The sequence below is a fragment of the Adelges cooleyi genome, unplaced genomic scaffold (assembly GCF_023614345.1).
Source record: "Adelges cooleyi isolate 19-005CV unplaced genomic scaffold, UGA_ACOO_1.1 ACOO_flye_CR_arks_rails_tigmint_CR_PRNA_247, whole genome shotgun sequence".
NCBI classification, from domain to species: domain Eukaryota; kingdom Metazoa; phylum Arthropoda; class Insecta; order Hemiptera; family Adelgidae; genus Adelges; species Adelges cooleyi.
Genome location: NW_026095912.1, coordinates 6,511,183 through 6,536,185, shown reverse-complemented (window position 1 = coordinate 6,536,185; position 25,003 = coordinate 6,511,183). Strand labels below are relative to the sequence as shown.

Below are 25,003 nucleotides of genomic sequence, written 5' to 3'. Positions count from 1 at the left end.
ACAAATTTAAACCAATCGTTGTTCAATTTTCTCTACAATAGTTAAACCATACTCGTATTGTATAATTGTTTTATTTCTACTGATACAACAATGATGAACTAATCATTACTAAGTCTAGTAATAAAATGACTAAGGTTGCATATTATATTGAGTCACTACGATTCTATCCCTTATGAGTGTGTCAATTAGTGTTTCAAATTGTTTTAAAATGTGCAAATTTGGTAAGTCTCAATAGTAAAACTGGTTGTCTGACGATTTGATGTTGACCGGCTGAGGTATCCTGTAGAGAGGTTTCCTGAGATGGCACGAGTGATGGTATCGACGGTAGAAGAGGACCTGCTGTAAGGGGTCATTGTCCTTCTTTGGGTCCATCGGTTTTTGTCTCAGGACCAAAATGGATTTATATATGAAATACATTATTTCTATTAAGCTGACCAAACTGCAGCCTAGAAAGAGACTAGCGACTCCTCCAAACGACACTGTAACGACAATATTATAATCAAATAGTTGTAAGTTAAAGTTGTTCGGAGGCAGCCTGAGTAGAAAAAGAGAATTAAGAGTTTGTTTCCATCTGTACTCAGTCTATCTCCGAGTCAGTCGGTTGTTTTACCCAACAAATCCTGTGTGTTGTACTTCATGGATCGGATGTAACTAATGGCAAAGTGTTCTTTGAAGTGAAAATCTAAGTATATCGGGCCGATGAACTCGCTCAGCCTGCTCGTGTCCACGTATTCCCTGCATGAGAACGTGTATAAACGTACATAAAAGGTAATAAAGGCTACCAGGTATTTGGTTATAACCAGGAAACTTGGTATAAATACCTTATTTTGTTTCTGATCTCCGTTGTATAAGTAAGAAATGAACACGGTTGCGGACAGCTGCAGTTCATGTACACCGGAATACTCCATTTGGGAAACCCCGGTTGGTCTTTCAAAGGCTGGGTATTGCGCTGAAGTACTGAGTAACCACACATAATTAAAATTTCCTATTCGGTTTTTTTTTTTTTTATACTTAATCAACTACTCAAAATATTCCAGAATGACTAGTGTGCATGAGTCCATATGAAAGTATGATAAAATCATACACTTTTCGACGTTAACAAATATATTGCATTGTAGATTATGGTGTTTAGTTATTTGCAATTTAAATATAGGTAGGTAGAAAATAAAAGAATACAAAAAGATATAGTCTGGAATATATTGTGTACACGGATGTTATTATATTTTGTTATTTTATGTTTACCGTTGATTTTTCTTAGACATGCCATATGTTGTATCCCACACTGAGTCACGTTTTCTGAAAATAATAAAAAACACTCTTACTTTATTAATATTATTTTTAAACGCCAACCAGCAGGTAATAGTTTACAGGTTTGGTCAGAAATAAAGTACCTACAGTGACAAGAGGAAGGTATGAATATATTAATTCAACAGCAAAATAGCTAAACACAAGGAACCATCAAGACGATAGAGCATTTTGTGGAGAAGAGACTTATGACCACAGGAGATATGATGTAAAATAAGGAGTTATTTCTTGTGGAGTAGACTGGTATACAGGAAAATATAGAAAGTAAATGGAGAGCACTGACAGATCCATTTAGGATGGAAAAATAAAAAAATATCAGCATCAACGTGAGTAACAATGTCTAAGGAAAAGAGAAAAAGTGGAGTATTTATAAAGAGATTAAAACTTCTCAAGGTTAAGAGTCTTATCCTCAAGACTTAACTTAAGATAAGGTCGTCACGCTGATCTCAACTCAGAAAGAATCAAGTCTGATTGCAGTAGAAGGCAATCAGTACGTGAGAAATTCATGTCTTTCCAATCGCTGCTTGTATGGTGATAGATGTATATAATGATGGTTTTAAAAAAACATATTATACTCTTGTTAGTATTGTAGAAGTACGGCGTGCAATTGCATATTTGGAAGATGGTCTTCAACCGGCATCTGCTCTTGCAGTTATTTTCGCTGTCGCTGCTGCCATGCTGCGATATGATCCCTTGATCTGCCAAATGGTCTTTGTGCATAACACAATTGCGACGGTCTTCGGAGAGCCGGTATAGCGACTTGTCCGCACTAACTTTGCTCACCGATACCGACAGCTGCGATACCTTATTGATCCCTTGGTATAGTTTGTAGCTGTCCGAAACATCCGGAAAGTCATCGGGTGTGTGCACAATTACCTATTGACGAAACGGATTTCTAAAACGTTAGGTTCAGAGAAAATTACCTACATAGCCGAGTCTAGTGTGATAAGGATCCGATTCCTATATAATTTTATATTCCAGAAATAAAAAATGCTAAAGAGAGATACGACAAACTCATTTTGAATGTCGAGCTTAAAGTTTCGTATACATTACTCAACACATATCCCCCTATGTATGGTGGTCCGTTAATAACACCTAATGAACTAGTATTGAGTCATCCGAAGAATACACTATACATGGTTCACTGGATCTTCAATAATATCATCAATTGATAATTTGGGTCAATTAATGAATTATTGCGGGATGATAAAAAACAGCTAAGTGTTTTTTATAAAATTAAAAATGATTACATAAGACATCCTTGTATTAGACACCTTAGACACTTTACGCTCCAAGTCCGCAGACTCCTTTGGAATAGATATGGGTCAATCTTAGAAAATCTCATTGCTGTTACGTACATTGTATCCTCTGGGTCGAAGGTCGTCAGGTATATATTCCTTGTCCATATCATTCATGACGACTTCGAATCCGGTGACTTTACCTCCAGCATTGTTCCTGAGCGGTACCAAGCTTCCGTCCGGTTTAGACTCCGGCGGTGTTATGTCACTATCGCTGAAAAACAATAAATTAACTGGTCAAAAGTGAAATAAAACTGTACTGTTGTATGTTGCAGTGCAGTACGATATGACTAAATTATGGGACCCTAGAACGGGTACGAAGCAGGAAGCCACCCTGTTAATCTACCCTAAAATATTCCTAGACACCCTTTATTATTAATACTGTGCTTCTAGCTCCAGTGTACTGTCCGACATGCAATCCAATGGATTCAAACTCGAAAGTAACCATAGCTAGCTAAGAATAAGATGTCAGGCCAAAAGCCACCTTTACAGTAAGGATCGTTGAACGATCTACTGATGGTTTAATAGTTTTTGTTTTAATTGATCGAACTTTTAATTATATAATAGGTTCGTAAAATAAGTATTTTACTTTATACTTCTCTCGGCCGTTTTGCTGTTAAACGAGTAACAATACCCCTCTTCGGTGCGCTGCAACCGAAGGAGGTCCGTGCAGTTGTAATTGGTTCCTCTCCAATAACATTTTTTAAACATTTCATTGATGGAGGGTTTCAACTACATGAAAAAGTATAATCCAATAAATAATTTTAAAAAAAGTTTTGCATACATTTTATGATAAAGTTTTATTGTAGCTATAGTTTTGTGACATCATTGCTTACATTCTGGTGGACAATTTATTTTATTATTTTTATGTTTAATATAACTCATTAAATTGATTAACATGTGTAATATAGTGATAATGTTTATTTGTATTTTCAACTTACTTGCAACATCATGGTAGTAATTTGATCTAAAGGTAGATTAACAGTGGGATATTTTCGTATGAAGTAAACAGCTTCGTTGTAAAACGGGAACCGTAATATCGACATTGCTCGGAACGAGTTCATGTACTTTTTTCCCAATTCGGTGTCATTCGTAAACGTACTAAAAACAAATACAGACAGTTGTTAAATGATCTGAAAAGCCAAGACTTCTTTTTGGATGTGTTATAATAAACAATGCGGTACGCAATTTCAGTCTCAACGCTATGTTGAAGAATAGTGTAGTAATCAAAATAATATGTTCTTTAATTTTTTAGGCTGAGATCTCGAAGTTATAATGTCTTACGGCAAATTTCGTGCGCTTATAACAATATAGGAAAATAATATTTAATTAATGTGTAGCTGTCAAATAAATTGCCGTGCTGCTGAACTTACAAGCAACGTTTTTTAAAACTTAACATCTTCTTAAATCTATTGTCTACATCAAAAACTCCTCAAAATCTATCAATATACCGTTCTCTAATAGATATATTTAAATTAGATGTATTTTTAACTACAATTATTTTGTACTGGGTAATTAGACATTATTAGGTATTCTAACTATTGAGTATCAATAATAATATATTATGTATGATCTAGTGGCACGTTGTATTGTTATTAACTAAGGTATGGGGAAAATATCTATTGTTTTATTTGATAATAATAAGAATAATTTTACTGTACCTACCTAGTATAAATATTATATACAATAAATATTACTGTTTGGATGAGAGTGGGGTGGTTATGAGGATGGACATATTTCCTATGAATTGTTTTAGGCCAGATATTATGAAAACACTAAAATATTAGCCAGAAACATGATATGTTTACTAGCTACCTTAGATACTAGCTTGTATTACTGCTTGTTAATATACTATTTCATACTAATAACTTCACCACTACCCTAAATTTATTCGGTACTTCAACGAGACATGAAAATGCTCTTTCGTGGTTGCAGACTCGGCTGAAAAATGCTGTTTTGTTCACTTACTATGACAGTGGCGTATCCTCTAAGAGGATAGATCTCTCCTTGATGTCTCCCCTTGACCTTATAATAGTTAGAAAACAAATATACTTAATAGTAATATTATATTGAGAAATACGGAAATCTTAATTACACAAAACAAAAAAAAAAGTTCAAGGGAGAGGATTTATCCGCATACCCTACCCTATAAATACGCGACTGTGCAATGCAAGACCATTGATTCACGCATGTTGGTCCGGTTTTACTGTACAATAAGGCGGTTAAACGCTTTAAAACACTTTAATGACTCAAGGTATACGTAGAATAGCGTTCCGCGCATATCTTATGGTAAGTATTTACACTGCGTACTTTCCTGTTAGAATATAAAATGTACAAAAATACATTTCTCAAAAACGACTATTAAAATATAGTTTATACTTCAATACGGCTGAACTTTATTGTGTACTTTATTTGCTGTACTCTAACACGTTTGCAATATTTTATTTGGTATATTTATCATATTATTTATGTAGGTAAAATAGAAATTGTTTGTAGGTACAGAAATGCTTACAAAGAAAATAAATTTCAAAAAATATATTTACTTGCGCGCATTGGAACCGCCTTAGTCCACTCGGCCACTCCGACCCATATTTTGCTTGATTCCAATTAACACAACACACAAGGTAATTCGAATAATAGTGTGCAATTCTTATTATTTCACTTCAGCCATAATTAGAACTGGCCGCAATTTTTTGAGTACTATGTAAGTAATTTAAAAGAGTAAGAACCCTTATATTTTATATCGTATATGCCTAAATTTTAAACGGAGCTACTAAAAATATTACAATGAATAAATAACTTGTTAAGAGACTTTTATACATTTAGTAACAATGTGATACCTACCTACGTCTTGTCGTACAAGTTTCAAATAAAAGTAAAAATATATTATGGCAATTTATAATCTGATACTAATTATTTCAACTTTATTTAAAAATATAAAATAAATTGTTATTAGTGTAAATAAAATAGTACTTAAATGCCTAATCCTCCGAAAATTCATTTACCCCTAAAAATTTCATTGACCAAATTTGCGTAACCTCAACGTTTGCTAAGTTATTTTATCAAACATCTTTTTAAAATTATTTTTGAAAGAAGACTTTGACCTCACTTCAGGTAACTTTACATTATTATGACTTATATTATTTCTATTAACTTTATTATTTGAATTTTTATTATTATATTAGTTTGATGCAAAGTTCCCAAAGTTTTTTGACATTTTCATGTCTTAGTTCTAGCACATAACCCTGGCAAATATCCGAGAAAAGCGTTACCAAAAGAGCGTAACGAAAAAAGCGTTACCAAAAAAGAAATGGGGTTGATGATGAGGTTGGGGGTGGGAATGGGGATGGGGGTGAGAATTAGCCGGTGCTAGGGGTAGGGGATAGGGGTGAGAATTAGCCGGTGCTAGGGGTAGGGGATAGGGGTGAGTGATAGGGACGGGAGATAGTGGGTAGGGGATAGGGGTAAGAAATAGATAAGAGATATGTTGTACGTTCAACGTTCAAATTAGAACTAAATAATAAATTCAAAATAGTTTAATTCTCTATATATTAAACTATGTTAAGTTACTTTTGGCCAGATAATAAACAGTGCAATTTTAGCCAGAAACATGATTGTACATAATTTTTTAATCTCCTTGGCTTATGCTGTAACTGGAAGCTCCATGTAATTTTTTTTTTTTAAATTATAATTCCACAATTAATCTATATTTATTCGGTACTTCAACGAGACATGAAAATGCTCTTTCGTGGTTGCAGACTCGACTGAAAAACTTTTTTTTAATTGTAATTACTAAAAAAAAAAATTAAAAAAATTTGAAAGTGTAACTCTAACTGATTTGGGCAATAGTTAGTCGAATTCTTCCTATCCATCTTACACTTTAAATTTTTTATTTAACCGGATCCGCCTAAGGGTAAAACATTCCCGTTGAAACGATACAATTCCAATTAGTTTATTAAATAGTAAAAAAACCAGCGTTTTACTTACCACCGGTAAAATAATGCTTAATAAATAAACCTAGGCAAACTTTATCAGCCATAGCGAACAAAGCACGCCTGGCCTGTTTTCAGTGCGATAAAGTACGATGTTAAAACTATCTTTACCGAGAAAGACACTATAAAATATGTAGTGGTGATTTTTGGCTGTAAGCCGACTAAATCCATTTTATTGGCACATCAAACGTTCCACGATTAAACAGCAATAACCGATAATGCATAGGCAAACAGCGTTATATAAAAGGCAACCGACCCAATTAATTCTGACATTAGAAAACTGAAGTATTTTTCACACTCAAAACACTCTTGTACTAGGTATGTAAAACTATCTAGTGTGGGTACTATGGCGGCAGAATAGTTTTTTTTTTTATAATTATTTTCAAAAAATGGAAATATGTCCAATATTATTGTATTCCAATAGTTTTACGGATGGTACCTATTTTGGGTACGAAAAATACTTATTATATATTGTACTCGGGCGATACACCTTACTTAACCTAAACTGATCGTTTTTGATCATTTCCACAGTTTAAACAAAAATGGCCAGACAAAACTTCATTGTCTTCGTGGTCGTCCTCGTCCTGGGCGTGATCCAGACGATCAGCATCCAGGGGGAACCCGTCGCTGTTCCCGATAGAGCCAACAACGAACTGGGATATTTCCCGGCAAACTGGAAGGCTCGATACGTCCAGTATTCCATGGAAAACGGCAGGCGGCAAGTCATACAGCGTATCCCGCGAGAAGCGAACCCGGTAAAGGACTTGATGGCAGTGTCGCCGGATGAGGCGCCCAAAACTCTGGTCAGGAAAGTCAGGGAAGCCATATTTTCCTTGAAAAAGTTCTCTATACTCTACTGGATTGAGCGAGCCTGGAAAGGAATTCCAAATCTTGTGACTTCAATAGCCAAATATATTTACGACATTTTCAACCAGAAGGTATACTCATAGATGCTGTTTTTTTTTGTATTGAAGCCACCGCACGTTTTTGAGTATTTTATAAATATCATATAATGTATTACCTTATGTAAACCTTTCTGATATTATCATTTGGTCCTTTTGTTTTTTGTTTTCCAAAACATTAAACATACTACATTGTATTACTTTAAAAATGAAAAAATGGCACCATGTTATAACAATACTGTAATAATTGTACAATAAAAATTAATATTTTGTCATATAAAATATATACGATTAGGTACAGTATGCTTCCAATGTTTCCTACATTTTAAAAAATATTCAAAATGTTGTACATATTTTGTAAATAACATTTTTGAGACGTTTAACTTCTTACCGAAACATAGATTAAAAATATAATGATATGTATGTTTGGTATAAATCTAGTTTAGCGACCACGCGTTTTTTTCGAATTTTTTCTTCTTCAAACTGTGTGTTTTTTAACGCTGAATACGATGGTGAAGTCAGATTTGGTCGGTCGTACTTACTTTTGAATTTATAAGCAAAAACTGAATTTTTTTTTTTTTAATTGCAATAACTTTTAAATTGCGCTCAAAAATTATCGGTTTTTAATTTTTTTTTATTCATTATATTTGTCATTGTACCTCTGTGGTGTTGTGGAAATCGATTGTTTCTTAATACTTAAATAGACAATTATTATATTACAATAATGATATCACATCGTTGATAATATTATTCAAATAATATAATAATCATTAGTAATAGTAATAGTATTCTAATAGTAGTAATAAAGGTAATAATAATAATAATAATAATATACTAATAGTAATAATACAGTAGCAGCGCGAACTCGCGTAGCCGACAAATGTATAGTGCAGCGGCGAGCTGTTGCGGCCGCACCGCGCCGCCGGCAAACTCTAGCCGCCGCGCCGCCGCTGCCGCTGAATTACAAAAATCAAGTTTTTGCTTATAACATAAAAAGTAAGTATGCTAGGTGAATTCTGACTTTACCAAAAACTTTCAAATCTAATGACAAATATAATGAATAAAAAAAAATGAAAAACCGATAATTTTTTAGCGCAGTATTGCGTTTTTAAGGAAAATTCCGAAAATCAAGTTTTTGCTTATAACTTCAAAAGTAGTCCGACCGACCAAATCTGACTTCATCATCATATTCAGTGTTAAAAAACACACATTTTGAAAAAAAAACGTGTGGTCGCTAAACTAGGTTTGTTCTCCCAATGAGGAATTAGTATTAAAGAGCCAGTGTATTTTGCATACCTAAAGTACCGTTCATAACGGATAAGTCGCAGCACTTAAATGCAAATATACTTATTTGCAAATACTAGCTTAGCTGTTTTAATTTAAAAAAAAATCAAAATTAAACAAGCATAATTTTAGTGGAACATGCATGTTCCAATAAATTTCCTCTCGACTCTCATTTACATTTCTGCATAAGTCAATATAAGTTTATATTTTTTAAATAGCTTTAAAACAAATTTTGTACAAAACAATTTATATTTAGGCGACTTAGAAGTTCTATTTCTTACATAATATTGAGGGTGTAAAAAAATGATTAAATAGATTATTTGCATTGAAATACATTATTTAAATTACAGTTGCTATAAAATTGAATTTTCATGTTTTAGTGGCCATAAAAAATGTACTTAATTTTACTTTTTACCCAATAAATATATTTCTTAGAGTAAGTATCAGCAATCAAAACACATATTTTTTGTGTCCAGTCACATCAGTATACAATAGTTTGTCATTGGTTAAGGGGTTTTTAAAATATTTAATTAGCTATTTTATTTCTTTACTAATTATTAAATTATTTCTCAAACGTATTAATGTCCATTTACCTCTCCTTCCCACCCTCTGACTACAATATTCTACTCTTCCATCCATTTACTGATCTCGTATCATCTGTCTAATAACACAATTCTCTAGACTCTAGTTCACGTATCCTTTATCAGATGTCTTTTATCAGCATCCGTAATCAGCTGTTTCTTATCACTGTCGGGAAATTAATGTCGCATATTTTCGACTGACCCTCAGCCATAAGGTATGCATGTCAATAATTCATTTTAAACCCCCTTTTATACCTGATTAATGCGTTGACCTTGGAGTACATTATCTTGTTGATGGAACATATAGTGATGGCGGGAAAGTCGATTTTGCTTAGCGGATAACGTGGGTCGTCGACTACGATTTGCATAGGCGAGTGCACGTACTTTTTCCACGAAACGTTGAGCAGCACCAAAATGGCCAAACTGGCAGCCACTAACAATAGCGCCCAAGTGACCCTAATGCACAAGCGATCCGGTTAGATTAATATGTTAGGTTGGGTTCGTGTGAGCCTAACGTATTTCTTTATTACACAGGCCTAAATTTTGTTTTAATTTCAGTGACATATCTTTAGGGGTGAGAGTTGGGACACTATAGAGGTTACTCTGTTGTTTGTGTCCGCCCCCACTTTTAGTTACAATATAATTTTATTCTGATTGGCTCACGCTTTAGAGTTACAGATTTTGCCTTACACATTGATTTATAGTGTCTGAATCAAAATTCATACATATAAAAATGAAAAATGTATTAGGTATTTTATTTTATGTTGCAATAATACTAATATATTTTTTTTGCTAGCTGGAACAATCACTCTACACGTTCTATTTACATTAAGTGAATAATTTAATACTTATAAATGTACTATAGAAATTTCATAATTACTCGTTACAATCAGACAAATATCTTCAAAACTATAGCCAATCAAAACAAACTAAAGTTAACTTTCAAATCAGGGCTTCGACGTTAGTACAACAACTATTCTAAAGGTAACGAAATGCAAAATATTACAAATGGTTCTATGCAATGCGTACCTTTCCCACGGCTTAGCATCTTTCTGGACGACGTGCCGAAGACCGTGAATAGAACTATACTCGCAGTACTCGCACCATATGTCTTTCATTGCCATAATTCAAGGTCTGGACAAAAAAGCCAACGCTGTGAATGCTCATTTAATACTACCTATGTGTAATAATATGCTCTTGCCGGTACAAGCCCACCTATCGTTTATGCGGAATATTCAAGGTGAACGCACATTTATGTACACAAAGCAATGGGTATGTACATAAGTACACTGTGGTGTAAAAAGTAAGAAAATAAAGAACATTTTGACGTTTGTATAATAGCGTTTTTTAAAATGTGCAGACGAATGGGCGTGAGTGGTATACACGCCAAGCAGTGATGGACAAATTCATAGGCTTCGTGTCGTTCTCGTGTAAATAACCAAATGGGATCAATCTAGATCAACCGCTAAGCAAATAGCGTGAAAGCATTCAATATTTTTATCATACCAACTTATCTTGTATGTTGCCTATAATATGGTTTCGCATTGAATGGTAGAATTAATATTTTAAAAAATAAGTTTCAACGCATCGCTGTTTGTCCAAACAACTTGCACAAATATAAATATAACCAAACAAAATATATTATTCTATCTATTGAGTATGAATACTTTATTATTTTATTTTAAAATCAACAGTTAAAACTATTATATTATAAACTTACTAGCTGAAAACTGTTTTCGCCCACTGAAAGCAATATTAGCTATAACTTCAATTAAATTCATAAGAATTTGAGCTACTAAACTCTCAAAATGTTTTATTTGAATTTTTTTATAACCCATTGCATAAATAATATTATTAATAGTAAAAATGGCTAATTAACCATGTCTATGACACTCTTGAAAATCGTTAGAAGTTTTTAGAATTATCCTGATTATATTAATAGGAGGAGGAGGAGTGGCCGAGTGGGTAAGGCGGCAGTGTGTTAGCGCTCACTGTCGCCGGTTCGACACTCGGTCACAGGCGCTCCGTTTGCTGGGCGAGCAATCGTCCGGTAAAAAGGAACCGCCATCCCCCTCTCCGGCGACGGATTGACGACCCGTCCCGGGAGCGAATTCGTCAAGAAAATCATCTCATGATGGCAGCGTTGGGCCTTCATGACCAGTTAAGCTAATGATGATGATGATGATGATATAATAATTAAACTCTCTATCTCTATCCAGTACCACAAATTACACGATTTCTGAGCTATAGAGAGCCTATCCGAAGAAATCGATTCAGCTGTTTAGAAGATATCGTTAGTCCAGACACAAAAAAACTTTGTAAAAACAATACCTCTTTTAGCTCTGTATCGAAGCCAAAATACTGTTAACAGTCGGGTAATTTTTGGGTGACGAGTTGATATCATCATAAGTATATGACCTAAATAACTAATTTAGGTTATTTTTAAAAAATACATAAATTTAGAGGATTAAAACATCGAGTTTTTATAAATTTAGGATTAGAGTTACTTAAAAACTATTGGGTAACAAATTATTATTCAGTAATTGTATGAATTGTACTTAAATCTTAATATTAAGTGATATCAATCGTTTTTGTTTTGGAGGGCGAATAAAACCGTGGTATAATATGATGATCGATGGAGGCCAATGGTCATCCAGTGATAGAATCCAGCGTGTCTACTGATTAGTAATAATTTTACGGTTACCTTATGGTTAAACTGAAATAAGCACAAATAAATTATATATATATTTTAATATTTAAACCTCATTTTGGCTAAAATATAAATACGGTGATATTACGGTTTATTTAACACAGTTGCTATGTATCGCATTCGTCATTGACAGTCATTCTTCTGTGAATATTCTACTGGACACGGGCTTTAAGTTAATTCGACATGACATTTCCACATTTAAAAGATGGTATCAGCATGGGATTTTCTAAATGCGTGCAAATTTTCTCTCATTACCTTGTAGAGTGGTTCCAACTGGAAGACTCCCGTAGCAGCTACAACAAGGAAGACACAACGTACCAGGATGAGACTCTCATCAATGATATTGAAAAAGAAATTCGAGACACTGACGAGAAATTAGAGATGTTCGATTTCCTCAAGAGAAAACGACAGCGCCTCTCACTGGAACTGGAATATTACAGAAAATCTAAACTATCGTTCGAACCGGAAACTAATGATAGTGCTTCATGATGGAATTTTATTATTTTATTTTTAATTTGATCTTCTGGATTGGCTTTATGTATGTGACATTAAAAGTTGAGTTTTGAATTCGATGAGTGCGATTTTTTAAGGTTTAAGTTTGTATAACAATAAGTAACCAGCACGCAACACAGCCCCGAAGATGGATGACGAAAGGTTTCCGAAACATTGACAAAAACAATTTGTAAATGTAGGTGTAACTGAATGCCAAGTAAATATTTGAAACATAAGTAGTTAAAACTGAGATACAGTAAAATGTATGAATGCTTTAACTAAACTTATAGTTGGTCTAACTATTTCTTTACCATGTTTATGGTAAATCCAACTATACATTTTTTCCGTGTAGGTGACAAGTGAACTACTCACCTCGTGCTTTACTTCTTATATAATTTTTAAAATGCACTAAAATAAAGACTCAACACTGTTTATAGACAAGTCATCATTGTTTTTACTAGAACATAAAAACTATTTCTTGAACTTCTACTATGAACAAAGATTAAAGTTGTCAAACATGTACATAGGTTATCATTTGTAAATCATATGTTGGTGGTAATGTAAAAGTGTTTGTGGTAAAAACCATAAATTCAAACAATCGCAGACAATACTCTTCCTACATACTCCACCTACACGAATAAACTGTTATTAGTCATTATCGACTCGGCCTTTCATAACTCACCCACGTCACATAATGGAAAAAACCCACTTCACTTCCAAACATGCAATATTAAATTAAACATCTGTCATAATATAGTAGAATGCTCAGAAAAAGCAGCGGTCTGAATAAAACACCAATCATATGTAAAGAAGCCGTCGCGTCTTAAGCATAACATCAACAATTAGATTATAGGTACACTATACTTTAAAATACGTTAAAATTACTTACATTATTCCTATGCCTAACGTTTGCAAGGAATGGAAGTTTTCTTATTTTTTTTTTTATCTATTACAACCATGTCTGGAGTTTTTATTTCTCTTTCCATCGTATTGGTCAAGATATGAGTAACGGTATGGTAAGAAATTAGAATTTTAATGTAAATTAGCAGTATAAAAAAATCATTTAATTGCACATTCTCGGTGTTTTTTCAACTTTTTTAATTTCTAACGCCTAACCTATCCAAATAAACAGAGCTTGTGTGATGTGGAAACAGACCACGGATCAGTTGGTTATTTTAGTTATTGGTAAATTGTGTCTACGTTAAGTTGATAATCATGTATACATATAATACATTAATTGAGTAGTTATTTAATTTTCAATGATATTCGAATAAACGTAAAAAAAAATTAATTTTACAACACCTATTGTTGTTGAAAAAAAACTATTTTTTGTATATAACTATAAATTATTTAAATGTTTTCAGACTATACGATAATGCGTAGATAACAAAACGTGAATAGTCATTAATTTTATACCAATAATTGTAAGAAACGTATATTATTTTTGTACGTCTATAATTTAAGCATATTAAATATTGGGAAACACGTATAAACTTGAAAATTGTTTACGACCTAAAAAATGAATACAAAATAGGTAGAATAACAAAAACAATAGCGGTGAGTCAATCCACTGCAAATATTAGTATAATCCAATATTATTTTTATCAGAGTGCACTTCATTCCACGTGCAAACTATTCATTCCAAAACTGAATGCTAAGAACCATACAAAATGCCGGTAAGAGCAACTTATAACATATATTTATCATATTTATATATATTCAAAATTAAAACATACTTATAATTCAATTTTAAAAACTGTAATTATTATTTTACTGTAAACATTAATTGTATTTATTGTTACCAATTCGCTATTGGTATAGTTGACAAGTTAATTAAAATTATTTTCTGATTTTAAACTATGACGAATTATATCATCAGTTTTTATTTTTTGGTAAAAAAAAAATGTTTATAAAAGTAATTTGTTGTGCGTGAAATTTATAGAATTTATTAATTAAAAAAATAATCAAAACTAGTTCACAAAAAGTAATAAAGATAACGTTCTATAGCTTACATCTCACAATTATTTTCTGCTGAAATTATGCTTGTGACTTTATAACAAGATATTCAATTATATTATAAATTCATTTATGCGTTGTGGAAACCCAAAACGTTAGCAAAAATCGAATTTATAATATAATTGAATATCTTGTTATAAAGTCACAAGCATAATTTCAGCAGAAAATAATTGTGAGATGTAAGCTATAGAACGTTACCTTTATTACTTTTTGTGAACTAGTTTTGATTATTTTTTTAATTAATAAATTCTATAAATTTCACGCACAACAAATTACTTTTATAAACATTTTTTTTTTACCAAAAAATAAAAACTGATGATATAATTCGTCATAGTTTAAAATCAGATATTTAAAAAAAATTGTTGTGATTTAATATGTGCTGACGTTTTCTTTAACACTTATGTGTTTAAACGTTTTTTAATTAAATACACAATACTTATTTATAAATATAATACAAAATAAAAATACTTATAAAAAAAGGTAAAAATAGAAAACCCCTAAATTATGTAAAATACAATTTTGAATTTGGATTCTTTCAAATACAAATGAAACTTTTAACTTCCTTATTATGTATTTATGATACTATAGTAACTAAATAATAACCTAATGACTTCAAATAACACATTATTAGCAAATTGTTTAATGTAATTTAAAGACAATTTCCCAAGTGTGCTTATGTATCATATCATATTTAGATCACATTATTCGTTATATCATTGTAAGAACTTGAATTGTCCTTATGTGAAGTTTGTCCTTTAAAAAAAAAATAATATATTTATGTTTTTAGATTGGTTGCGTGAAAATGTGTTTATACTATCAATATTTGCATAATATTATTTGTTGTCCGATTCAAAATCCGAGTACTAAACATTATAATACATATTATAATTATCGGTAGAATCAGTCTATTGAATATAAAGACCAAACCTGACTACTAGTATGTTGAAGTTATGTCTTCGGTTATGGTCGTATATTTTCGGCTTATGACACTTTTCCCACAAGGAGTTGCGATGGAATTTAAGGTTTCATGCATGTAAACTTAACATTTACTAATACATCACATGACACATTACTATGCGATTAAAATTTTAGGTTAAACCATTATGTATTAATTTGGTATTAGAAGTAATTGTTACTAACAATAATAATAAAGTTTTTTGCGTTAAGAAAAATGCAGCGGTTCTCACATCTGGGATGAAATTTGTTTTACATATAGAACGGAATTTAAATTGTATTGGTAGAAAACAATACTACTTTATGGTGGAAAATGAACTTAATGATAATGAGCTAATTATTTTGATAGCAAACGGCGAGGTTATATTTTTAATATAGTAATTTATTTAAACTAATTAACAACAATGGGCACAGAGTATAGTAGAATACTATAAAATAATAACAACATGATTAAAGTAGGTATAACAAGTAGACAAGTTACACGAACAGAATAATAAAATACAAATACAACACAAAAATTACTAACTCAGATTTACTTATACAATTTTTTAACCTATGACGTTAACATACGGTTGATCGGAGCATTAAAACTATAATTTAATTGTAGTAGTTATTTTACATTCCTAACTATAAATAAGCAAAATATATTTTGAATGGAAATAACAAAAAAATATGATACAATAAAAATGATAAACTAAAATTGTATTTCTGTAAAATAATTTATAAAATAATTATACAGCAGAGCTAAGCAAAAAAAGAAGAGCCCGCGCGACGACCGCGTATTGTAACAGGAAGCAGCCAATCAATGTCACGTTAAGTCTATTTTGTTACAAACAATCAATCATTGTAATTAATTTAACTGTTAAATAGCAAAACGTTGTATTGTTTTATTTTGGATGAAAAGAAATACTTTTCATTTAAGCAGTTTTGTACTTTTTACTTTCTACTTTGAACTTTTTGTATTATACTAGTTTAGGTACAGCGTTCAGGTAAATTTTTGTAAAGCATATACAATTTTTAATTTTAATAAGATATATTTATACAATTTTACCAAACCGGGAAATTAAATTTTTCATGTGTCTCTACACTAACAGCATAAGGACAATGAAAATTCTCACCGATAAATGTTCCCAACTAGGACATTCGTCACTTTAGAGACCGCTTATAAGACTGTCCCAGGAACTCAGTAGAATCTTTCAATATCCTTGTGCTGTGAGGATAATAGTTATTGGAAAGTATCGCCTCGTTTTAATTGGCACTGTTTCGATAAAAACGAATACTTACTTACTACTTATACACTTGTGATAATTATATGCTAGTCTTATATACATATAATTTGTTAAAATTTTAAAAGTTGATTATGTTTCTGTGGTCTGATTTTATGCGACAACAGCAAAATGTCGGAAACGATTTTTAAAAATGGGTAATTTTTCAAATGGACGTGAAAGAACACTGAACCTACAAAAGAAGCACGATCCTCTTTTTGGGAAAAGTAATAAAGAATAATTTTATCATATAAAATTTTAGATGAACAATTCATATATGTTTGTTGCCTAAGCACATTAATATAAATATATACAAAAACATAATAAATAAAATATAATTCTGTAAGCGTTTTCTACTTGTAAAATGTTGCAAACGGTGTCTAAAAAAAATGATTTACCGTTAAATACCAATTTTTAAAATCTTAAATCTTAAAAAATAAGAAAATCAATACCTCCCAATATTATCACATTCACAATTATTATATTTTTTCCTGACTAGTTTTTTAGCTTAGATGTTTAAAAATAATTGTGATTATTGTGTAATAATAATTGTATAATTGAATTGAAAGTTGAATTGGATATAAAGTTTTTCCAATTACAAATCGTTTAATGCCTTTTAGGTGGATTTTTTATATTAAGATCAATATTGTACAATACGATTATGTTGGTTATGACAAGGTCTTGCTGACGGTTTGAAATTTTCAATCATTGTATTGTTATCTCTAAAACAGGGTCCTATTATATTAGACCATTTGGAAGTTTTATTCATTGTACTGTTATATCCATATCCATAATCGGGTTTTTCTGTATATGACGGTTCGTATGTTTCATTCATTGTACGTCTATAGCCATATTCGTAATCAGGACTTGCTGGATAACTGCAAACTTTGTCGAGCAATACCCCCATCATATTGATTAATTTCTCCTCTGTAGTATTGACGGGGAAATTTCTCCCAGCCTGCAAATAATGCGACAACAAGTTAGGTAACACAACAAGCTAGTTTTTTAGTTATTTTAAAATACAGATAATAATCGGATTTATGGTATGAAGTTCGATCAAAGACAGACATAATTTTTTATTTATTTCATAAAAAATTAATATAATACTATTTAATAATGTATACGGGTTACCATTACAATATATTGGTAAAATTAAAAATGTAAACCCAATATCGTTAGACTAATGTTAATCAATTTACCATCATAAATTATTTATTGATTTACTTAAACAATGATAAGGAGGTTAGGGAAATTTACTATAATATGTTACATATTTTAACTTTTACCGTCCATGTTCTTTTTGGTCTCTTGTTTAACTCCTCAATGTATTCGGTCAGATACGGGTTTATATACGTTTGGTTTAATTGCTGGGTCTCATAAAATGTACAGAACCAAAAAACGGTTAAGAAAATTAAAACTCTAGACATGATTATAATGGACAAATAAAAAGTTATAACACAACTTCGGTTCCTGTCAGACGTCAGGTATAAGAATAATGTTCGACGAAAATTGATGGCTTTATATATACACCGTTGGACGACCTAATAATGTAGTTTAACGATAACTATTGAAGGAAAAGAAGCATGAAGAATGAGTATTGAACGTCACAAATTTAAACAGTTACGCCTATAAAACGGCCAATATTCAAATGTATGCAGTTTATCTGTTTATAGTTATATATCATAATATGCATAATAATAAGCTTCGTACAAATTATATATATATATATATATATATATATATATAGATATATTTTTTTTACTAATAAATTAGTATATAAAAAGTCTTAAGAATTCAATGATGATAAAATAACGAAGCAATTATCTTGGATAAAAAAGTCGCAAGTCTATAGATTAGAATTTATGAGAAGTAATTAAGAAGACCAAAAATATAAAGCCATTCCCTTTCACAATCAAGAATATCATTCGGTTTAATTTACACATTTTTTAATTTAAAATTATGACATTATAATTTTTGAAAAATAGTTGAATTAGTTCTTAACTTGCGTGGGTAATTCTTCTGGTTAGAACTACCGATATTTAATGGAAAATTGTTTTTATACAGAATTTTTTAGTAATTATTGTTATCTGTTGATATTTAACAATTTATTGTGATTTTAGTTGGCTGTGTCTAATAGAAAAATTAAAACTACTACACAAAGTGAATCGTGAGACTTAATTTTTTAAAAATGTATCAAAATATTTAACGTTACAAGGGTCAATTTCTTAAATATAAACAAAAATAAAGAAATAGTACTTATTAGGTTGGCCGTGGAAAGTTAAGTATAAAATGTATGAAACTTCAGAGATTTATTGTTTATTTATTGTTCTACAGTATTTATTATTTCAAATTGTCAACAAATATTAAAACGTTATAGGATAGTTGTAGAGGATAAACCTCATCTAACTTATACACTAGGTATATTTTTATATACTAACTAAAATATTTAATTAGAGTCTCATAATAAAAATAATTGTTACTCGATAACATATTTTGAAAAGTACTTTTGAGTTCTGGGCATTTAAAAATTTAGTCAAGGAGTGAGTTAACGAATTTAGAGAAGCTAACGCAATTTTTTTCACTAATCTTAAAATTCTAATAGCATAACAATACGATTTTAAAACAAGAACAAAAATATCTACATAATTTTTTTTTTAGATTTTTTCGCTGAATCTTAATCTGATCATAGATATTGTTTAGCACGTCTAGTTTTTATAGCCCTCTAAGTTTTAAAAACACTTTTGTTGTATCAATACTCATTTCTTATAGTTATTTTTCTTCAATTATATATAATATCTTCTACCTAGAAGTCGTTAAGACTACATTATCAAGCCAAAACTTTACCATTGTGTGCTAATTAAAAATTGCTTAACCGTGTAACTGATCTCTGAATTCTTATCTCAATTCAAAGAATATATTAAAAAACAACCATCGTAATTTTGTAAGCATTATAATTTATTAGTGATAAAACAATGTAATCATTATTTTTTATTGGCCGTTTTGTAGGTGGAATTGTTGAAGTGTTTGTAAAATGATTAATTTTGTTCCTCCACTAAAAACGGAAGTAATTTATTAATTTTGTTTGTCCATTATAACCATTAATCATGTCTAGTGTTTTTATTTTCCTTTCCGTCGTTTGTTAAAATATATATTATTATAAGGATAGTTCAATATGAGATAAATGGAGGAAACCTTATATTCGAACAGGATGTTAGGAAAAAATGAATCGCAATCGCATTACCTACGGGATGTATGTATTTAAACAAAATATGATCTTTATTTAAAATTTTTTTTCGAAGTTAACTTATTTTCTAGTTTTGAAAACTTTAGTATTTATATTATAAATTGATAGTATACTTTAAATTTTTGCTATAATTAAAAAAATACAATCTGAATTTTGATAAAAAAAAAGACAACGTTAACCGATTTTTCCCATTGTTACCTTTACAACGCATATAATAATTGTGATTTTATTTCTTCAGACCCGTTACTATATTGACCTAGCTATGCTCCGTCCTTACATAGTATTACCATTGATAGAAAATAGTATAACCGTTAATAATAATTATCAATGGTTAAATTTTTGGATAAAGGTATTCACTTTGCTTATAGTTGGTAAAGTATTTATTTCCTTTTATAGGAGTTACACTACCTGCTCAGAATGCCTGCCCACGACTATTTTTTTTAAATTGACTATAATGAATGTGGTAGTGGCGAGTTTCTATTTTCTGCCAAAATTACCATATCCATTATCACCATGATCGATTTTCTCCAATGTATATATGAAAATTTAGCACATAATACCTTTTACAAACATTTTTTTTTCAATCAGTGAAATAATATCCACTCTATTTATATGCGATAAAGTAAAGAAGTTTTAAGACAAGAAAAATACCTTAAAAACTTGTCTAACCATGTACTTAATAAATATGATGATCATATATATAATAAATAATTTTTAAAAAGCATGATAGGAATATAGTGCAAAACTTAATTTGGTATCAAAAGAAAAATATATGAATTTACATGCCTAACAAAAAGTTCGAATTATTGCAATATTGAAGAATTGCACGGGTTACATATACACTTATTAAATTTATGCTAATCATTAATTGTACGTATTTCAAACGGTTATTACCTTTATTTAAAATTATGGAATATTTTGCGAAACTTTTTGCATAAAAAAATTGAAAAAAAGTACCATTAATTTAAGATACTCTAATATAATGTTGTGTGCCTCATATGTGTATTGTCTTGTTAGCATAAACGTTTCTATTGCAGAAAGAAATAACTGTTACAAAAAAAAACATTTTAATTTTAAGCCGTAGAGGTAATCGATAGTATTTTTTATAGCTTTTTTATATTCAATAATAATATAAATATAATTTCGGATTAAAGTAATCACTTATAAAAGGTTTAACAGGCAAAAAATAACTAGGCATTATTGAGTCGTTATCACATTTGTTGGTGTCCCTTTGGGTATTAAAAAATAATCCTTCATCGCCGTCCATTTGGATGTTGCACGAGTTGACTCTGTCTTTCAGCCAGTAACAGCGTTTCGGATTCCACTTTTTCAACATTAGTGATACTTATTGTTCAGTATATACCAGTTGTCAAGTGTAAATCATGCTGGTGTGATAGCCTGTTCTTGAATTATCATATTTTGGATTATAGAATTTTATAAAACTTTTATTGTGAATCGTTGATTTGGCGGCCAAAAACTCAGACCAAAAATAAATCATCATCGGGACCGTTGATAGGGAATTGGACGGCCTAAAAAACGTGTGTAAAATAAAAGTCATAAGTATAAATTTATATAACCAGTCTTTTTAAATAAGCTATTATGCATTGTACCCAAAATGAAAAAGTTATAAAGCAATCTTTATTTTAATCACCCGACTACCACCATTCTCTATCAGTTTACATTTGAATTTTCTTCCAACTCATAAACATGATGAAACTCAAAATCATTGTACTCTCTCTCATTTTTCCTATATTTAGCGCTAAAACCCATCGTTTGTTTAATCATTATAATATTAAATAATAGCTATTGGTACCATCTGTGTTTACCTGATTAGCTGCTAGAAAATGTGCTTGCTCAATTTGATAAATACTGAACAAAACCATGGACAGGAAAATCAAAACTCTTGACATGGTTATGATGGACAAAATAAATTAACAAAAGAACCTCAGTTTTCGGTGCTTGTAGGCATAAAAAAATATTAAGTAAATATATATGTATATATACACATAACACAGTATAACAAAAAACTATTAACGACCGTTCGGAGAAAGGTACTGAACTATTGAAATGCGCATTGGCAAGAAAACCGTGCCGCTTACCATAAGATGACTAATAGAAAATAATAGTTTGATTTAAATTTTTTATGACTCATAACTAATAGCCAACAAATAACACAAAAGCATTTACAAGAAAAACGTAAATCAATAAATTATATACTATTACCTTGCACACTTGGAACTTATAAAAGTAAGGTCAAAGTCATTACTAAATTTGGCTTCAACACTGCAATCACTTCCCCACGAAAATTAGACAGTTGGTAAGTGCAAAAAAATGCGTTTTTTATTTTGCTTCAAAAAATGTATTATTTACAGATATTAATCAAATAAAAACGCTACGGAATTGATAAGGGTTTTCTCAGTACATTGTTTAGTAGTATACACTATAGTTCAATCTCAAAACTAAGATTTTGCGAAAAATGGCCTATACTTTACTCCTTAGAAATAGGCAGCGCAACGTCTCCTTAAAGAGGTGCAATGCATATCAAACAAGTGCCTTAGTTGGCATAATTTAATTGTTTCGAGACGTAGGGCAGCATAATTAAACCCTTAACCACAAAAATAACACTTCAAAGCGTATACGTTTTGACAGCAGAGTTACCATCATCAGCGCATACAACCGACTGAGTGATTTGATTTCTTTACTATGAATTTGAATGATTGAAAAAAATTCTAGTAACATTATGGTTTATGATCATTGTGAGCATATAAGTAAATATGATTGCAGTAATATTCAATTTCAGGCCAAAACCCTTTCTGAATATTGTTAACAATATTGTTACAACTAAAATATTTTCACAAAACACATTCTTTAAACGTGTTCACAATGTTTAATCACTGTTTGATATACAAACGAATTTTTTAAGAAAGTATTAAAAGTGGATTATTTCTATTTTCCAAGAAAATCCGTAATTTATGCATAACTATTAGCATGTATACGCCTTTATACGATTTTTATTGAGTAATTTACTGCAATTTGATTTCATAGCTTCTAGATTTTCGACTTTTATGTGTGACTTGCCACTGAGTACATAATATTACCGAAAAAAAATGGAATAAATATTTTTAATGATAGCTGAAAATAGTAAACTTATCGTTAACCATTAATTATTAATGATTTTTAATAATGCTAACAATTGTATTTAAGAATTAGAAATCAGAACGTTCGGCTACAGTGTGCCTGATAAATAAACCAAAGTACGTTGTGTCGGTAAGACTATGTTTCTATTTTTTACCTTCAATCTTGTAACATTATTTCAGCTTCTTAAATTTGTTTTCCTATGGTTCGTCTAATCACACACAATTACCGTTACACAAATATCGGTTTATAAAACAAACAAGTAAGTAGTATTGATTACTACCACAAAGTTCATCGAACGCTGACCAATTTCGTATTTACTTTTAGACGTGGGAACATTATAGTATTAAAGAATATGTATTTAAATATTAGCTAGTTATGGTGAATTGTAGTAGGCATAAGATAAAAATTGTTATACATCAATAACAACAATATGTACATTAAACGCAAAAAGAATTTCAAGAGTAAAAAAAACACGAATTTTCAATGATTATCTAGAAAATGAGCTGTGCACCTAAAATGAATCACGCTGAATAAAACCTGTTATTTTTTATTCATAGATGAATTTATAAAAAAAATGAAATATTTGTGCAGCATTTTAATAGTGATGCAATTAACATAGTACCTATTTCAAATGCCAATTAAGGACACGATTTAAGTAACAACACAGTCGTTTGTTCATAGTATGAATGGTTTTTTTTTGGGGGAGGAATTTCCGGGAAATGGTAAACTGCGCCAAAAATGACACTTTTTCTATAAGCTGATATGTAAACTGCGGCAAAAAAAATTTAAACATTATACAAACTGCGACAAAAATGATAAGGCGCATTCTACAAACTGCGACAATTTATTTTATATGCCTACTATATAGGATATAATATACTTATATTAGCTATGTACAATAATACATACTGATACGGTAGCATATACTCGTGTAGTACAATTTTGCGATTATTTAACAGAAACTTATATGGAAGGTATATTCCCTCCTTCTTTGTGGGCATCATCATCAGAAGTTTTAACAAATAATGTAAGTGAATCTTTCCCTTCAAAATTTAATGCATATTTTTATCATCATTATTATCCGTCACTATATACATTTATACATGTTCTACAATATATTCAAGTTGATACATACATAAAAGTTAAGAGTGCAGAAGAAGGTATAATACAACAACGAAACAAAATTACTACTCAAAAATACAAATTTATAGACGAACAACAAAAAAAAAAAAATGTATTATTATTTAAATTTTTTATTTTCTTAGACAGTATTATATTACAGTAGTCTATAAAACTTATTACTATTATTAGATGTACAATTTAATGTTAGTTAAATAATAATATTTTTCAATTTAATATGTATTTTAAAATTGTTTTTTTATTTTAATTTTTACACCTTTACTCCTATTGACAATGTGCACACCATAGATCTATAATAATATATGGTACAAGATAGCATTCTTATCGGTATTCGGTAAGTATTCGGTATGTATTCTAGTATATTATATACTATATAGTAGGTATATAAAATAAATTGTCGCAGTTTGTAGAATGTACCTTATCATCTTTGTCGCAGTTTGTATAATGTTTAATTTTTTTTTGCCGCAGTTTACATATCAGCTTATAGAAAAAGGGTCATTTTTGGCGCAGTTTACATACAGCCGAATTTCCTGCCTAACACTGCGGTTAATAACAGCCGTACTATTTGTTTTTGTTGTACCTAACAGACATGGTTGAGAAGTGCATTTGTTTGGCGATTGTTTTCTGTGCCTTGATAGCTGTCCACGTCCGGGCCAATGGATCAGTCGATAACGAAGACGAG

At 30.5% G+C, this 25,003-nt stretch overlaps 1 protein-coding gene and 1 long non-coding RNA gene across 4 annotated transcripts; one reads left to right on the top strand and one right to left on the bottom strand.

Moving 5' to 3' along the window:
* Nucleotides 1–41: 41 nt before the first annotated feature.
* LOC126837010 (sodium channel protein Nach-like) lies at nt 42–10,486 on the bottom strand. Its single transcript, XM_050570734.1, has 10 exons — nt 10,392–10,486; nt 9,618–9,818; nt 3,545–3,704; nt 3,193–3,335; nt 2,664–2,817; nt 1,881–2,181; nt 1,243–1,296; nt 822–957; nt 611–735; nt 42–479 (listed from the first exon to the last, which is right to left on the bottom strand). The coding sequence occupies exons 1-10, from the start codon at nt 10,484–10,486 to the stop codon at nt 229–231; spliced, it is 1,620 nt and encodes a 539-aa protein (XP_050426691.1). The 3' UTR covers nt 42–228.
* Nucleotides 10,487–13,379: 2,893 nt separating this feature from the next.
* On the top strand, nt 13,380–16,455 carry LOC126836567 (uncharacterized). Of its 3 annotated transcripts, none has more exons than XR_007685343.1 (3): nt 13,380–13,575; nt 14,173–14,240; nt 15,368–16,455. It is a non-coding gene; the product is annotated as an uncharacterized LOC126836567 (long non-coding RNA). The 3 variants fall into 3 exon arrangements; XR_007685342.1 differs by having other exon boundaries at nt 13,380–13,580; XR_007685344.1 differs by having other exon boundaries at nt 13,380–13,580; nt 13,929–14,240.
* Nucleotides 16,456–25,003: the final 8,548 nt, after the last annotated feature.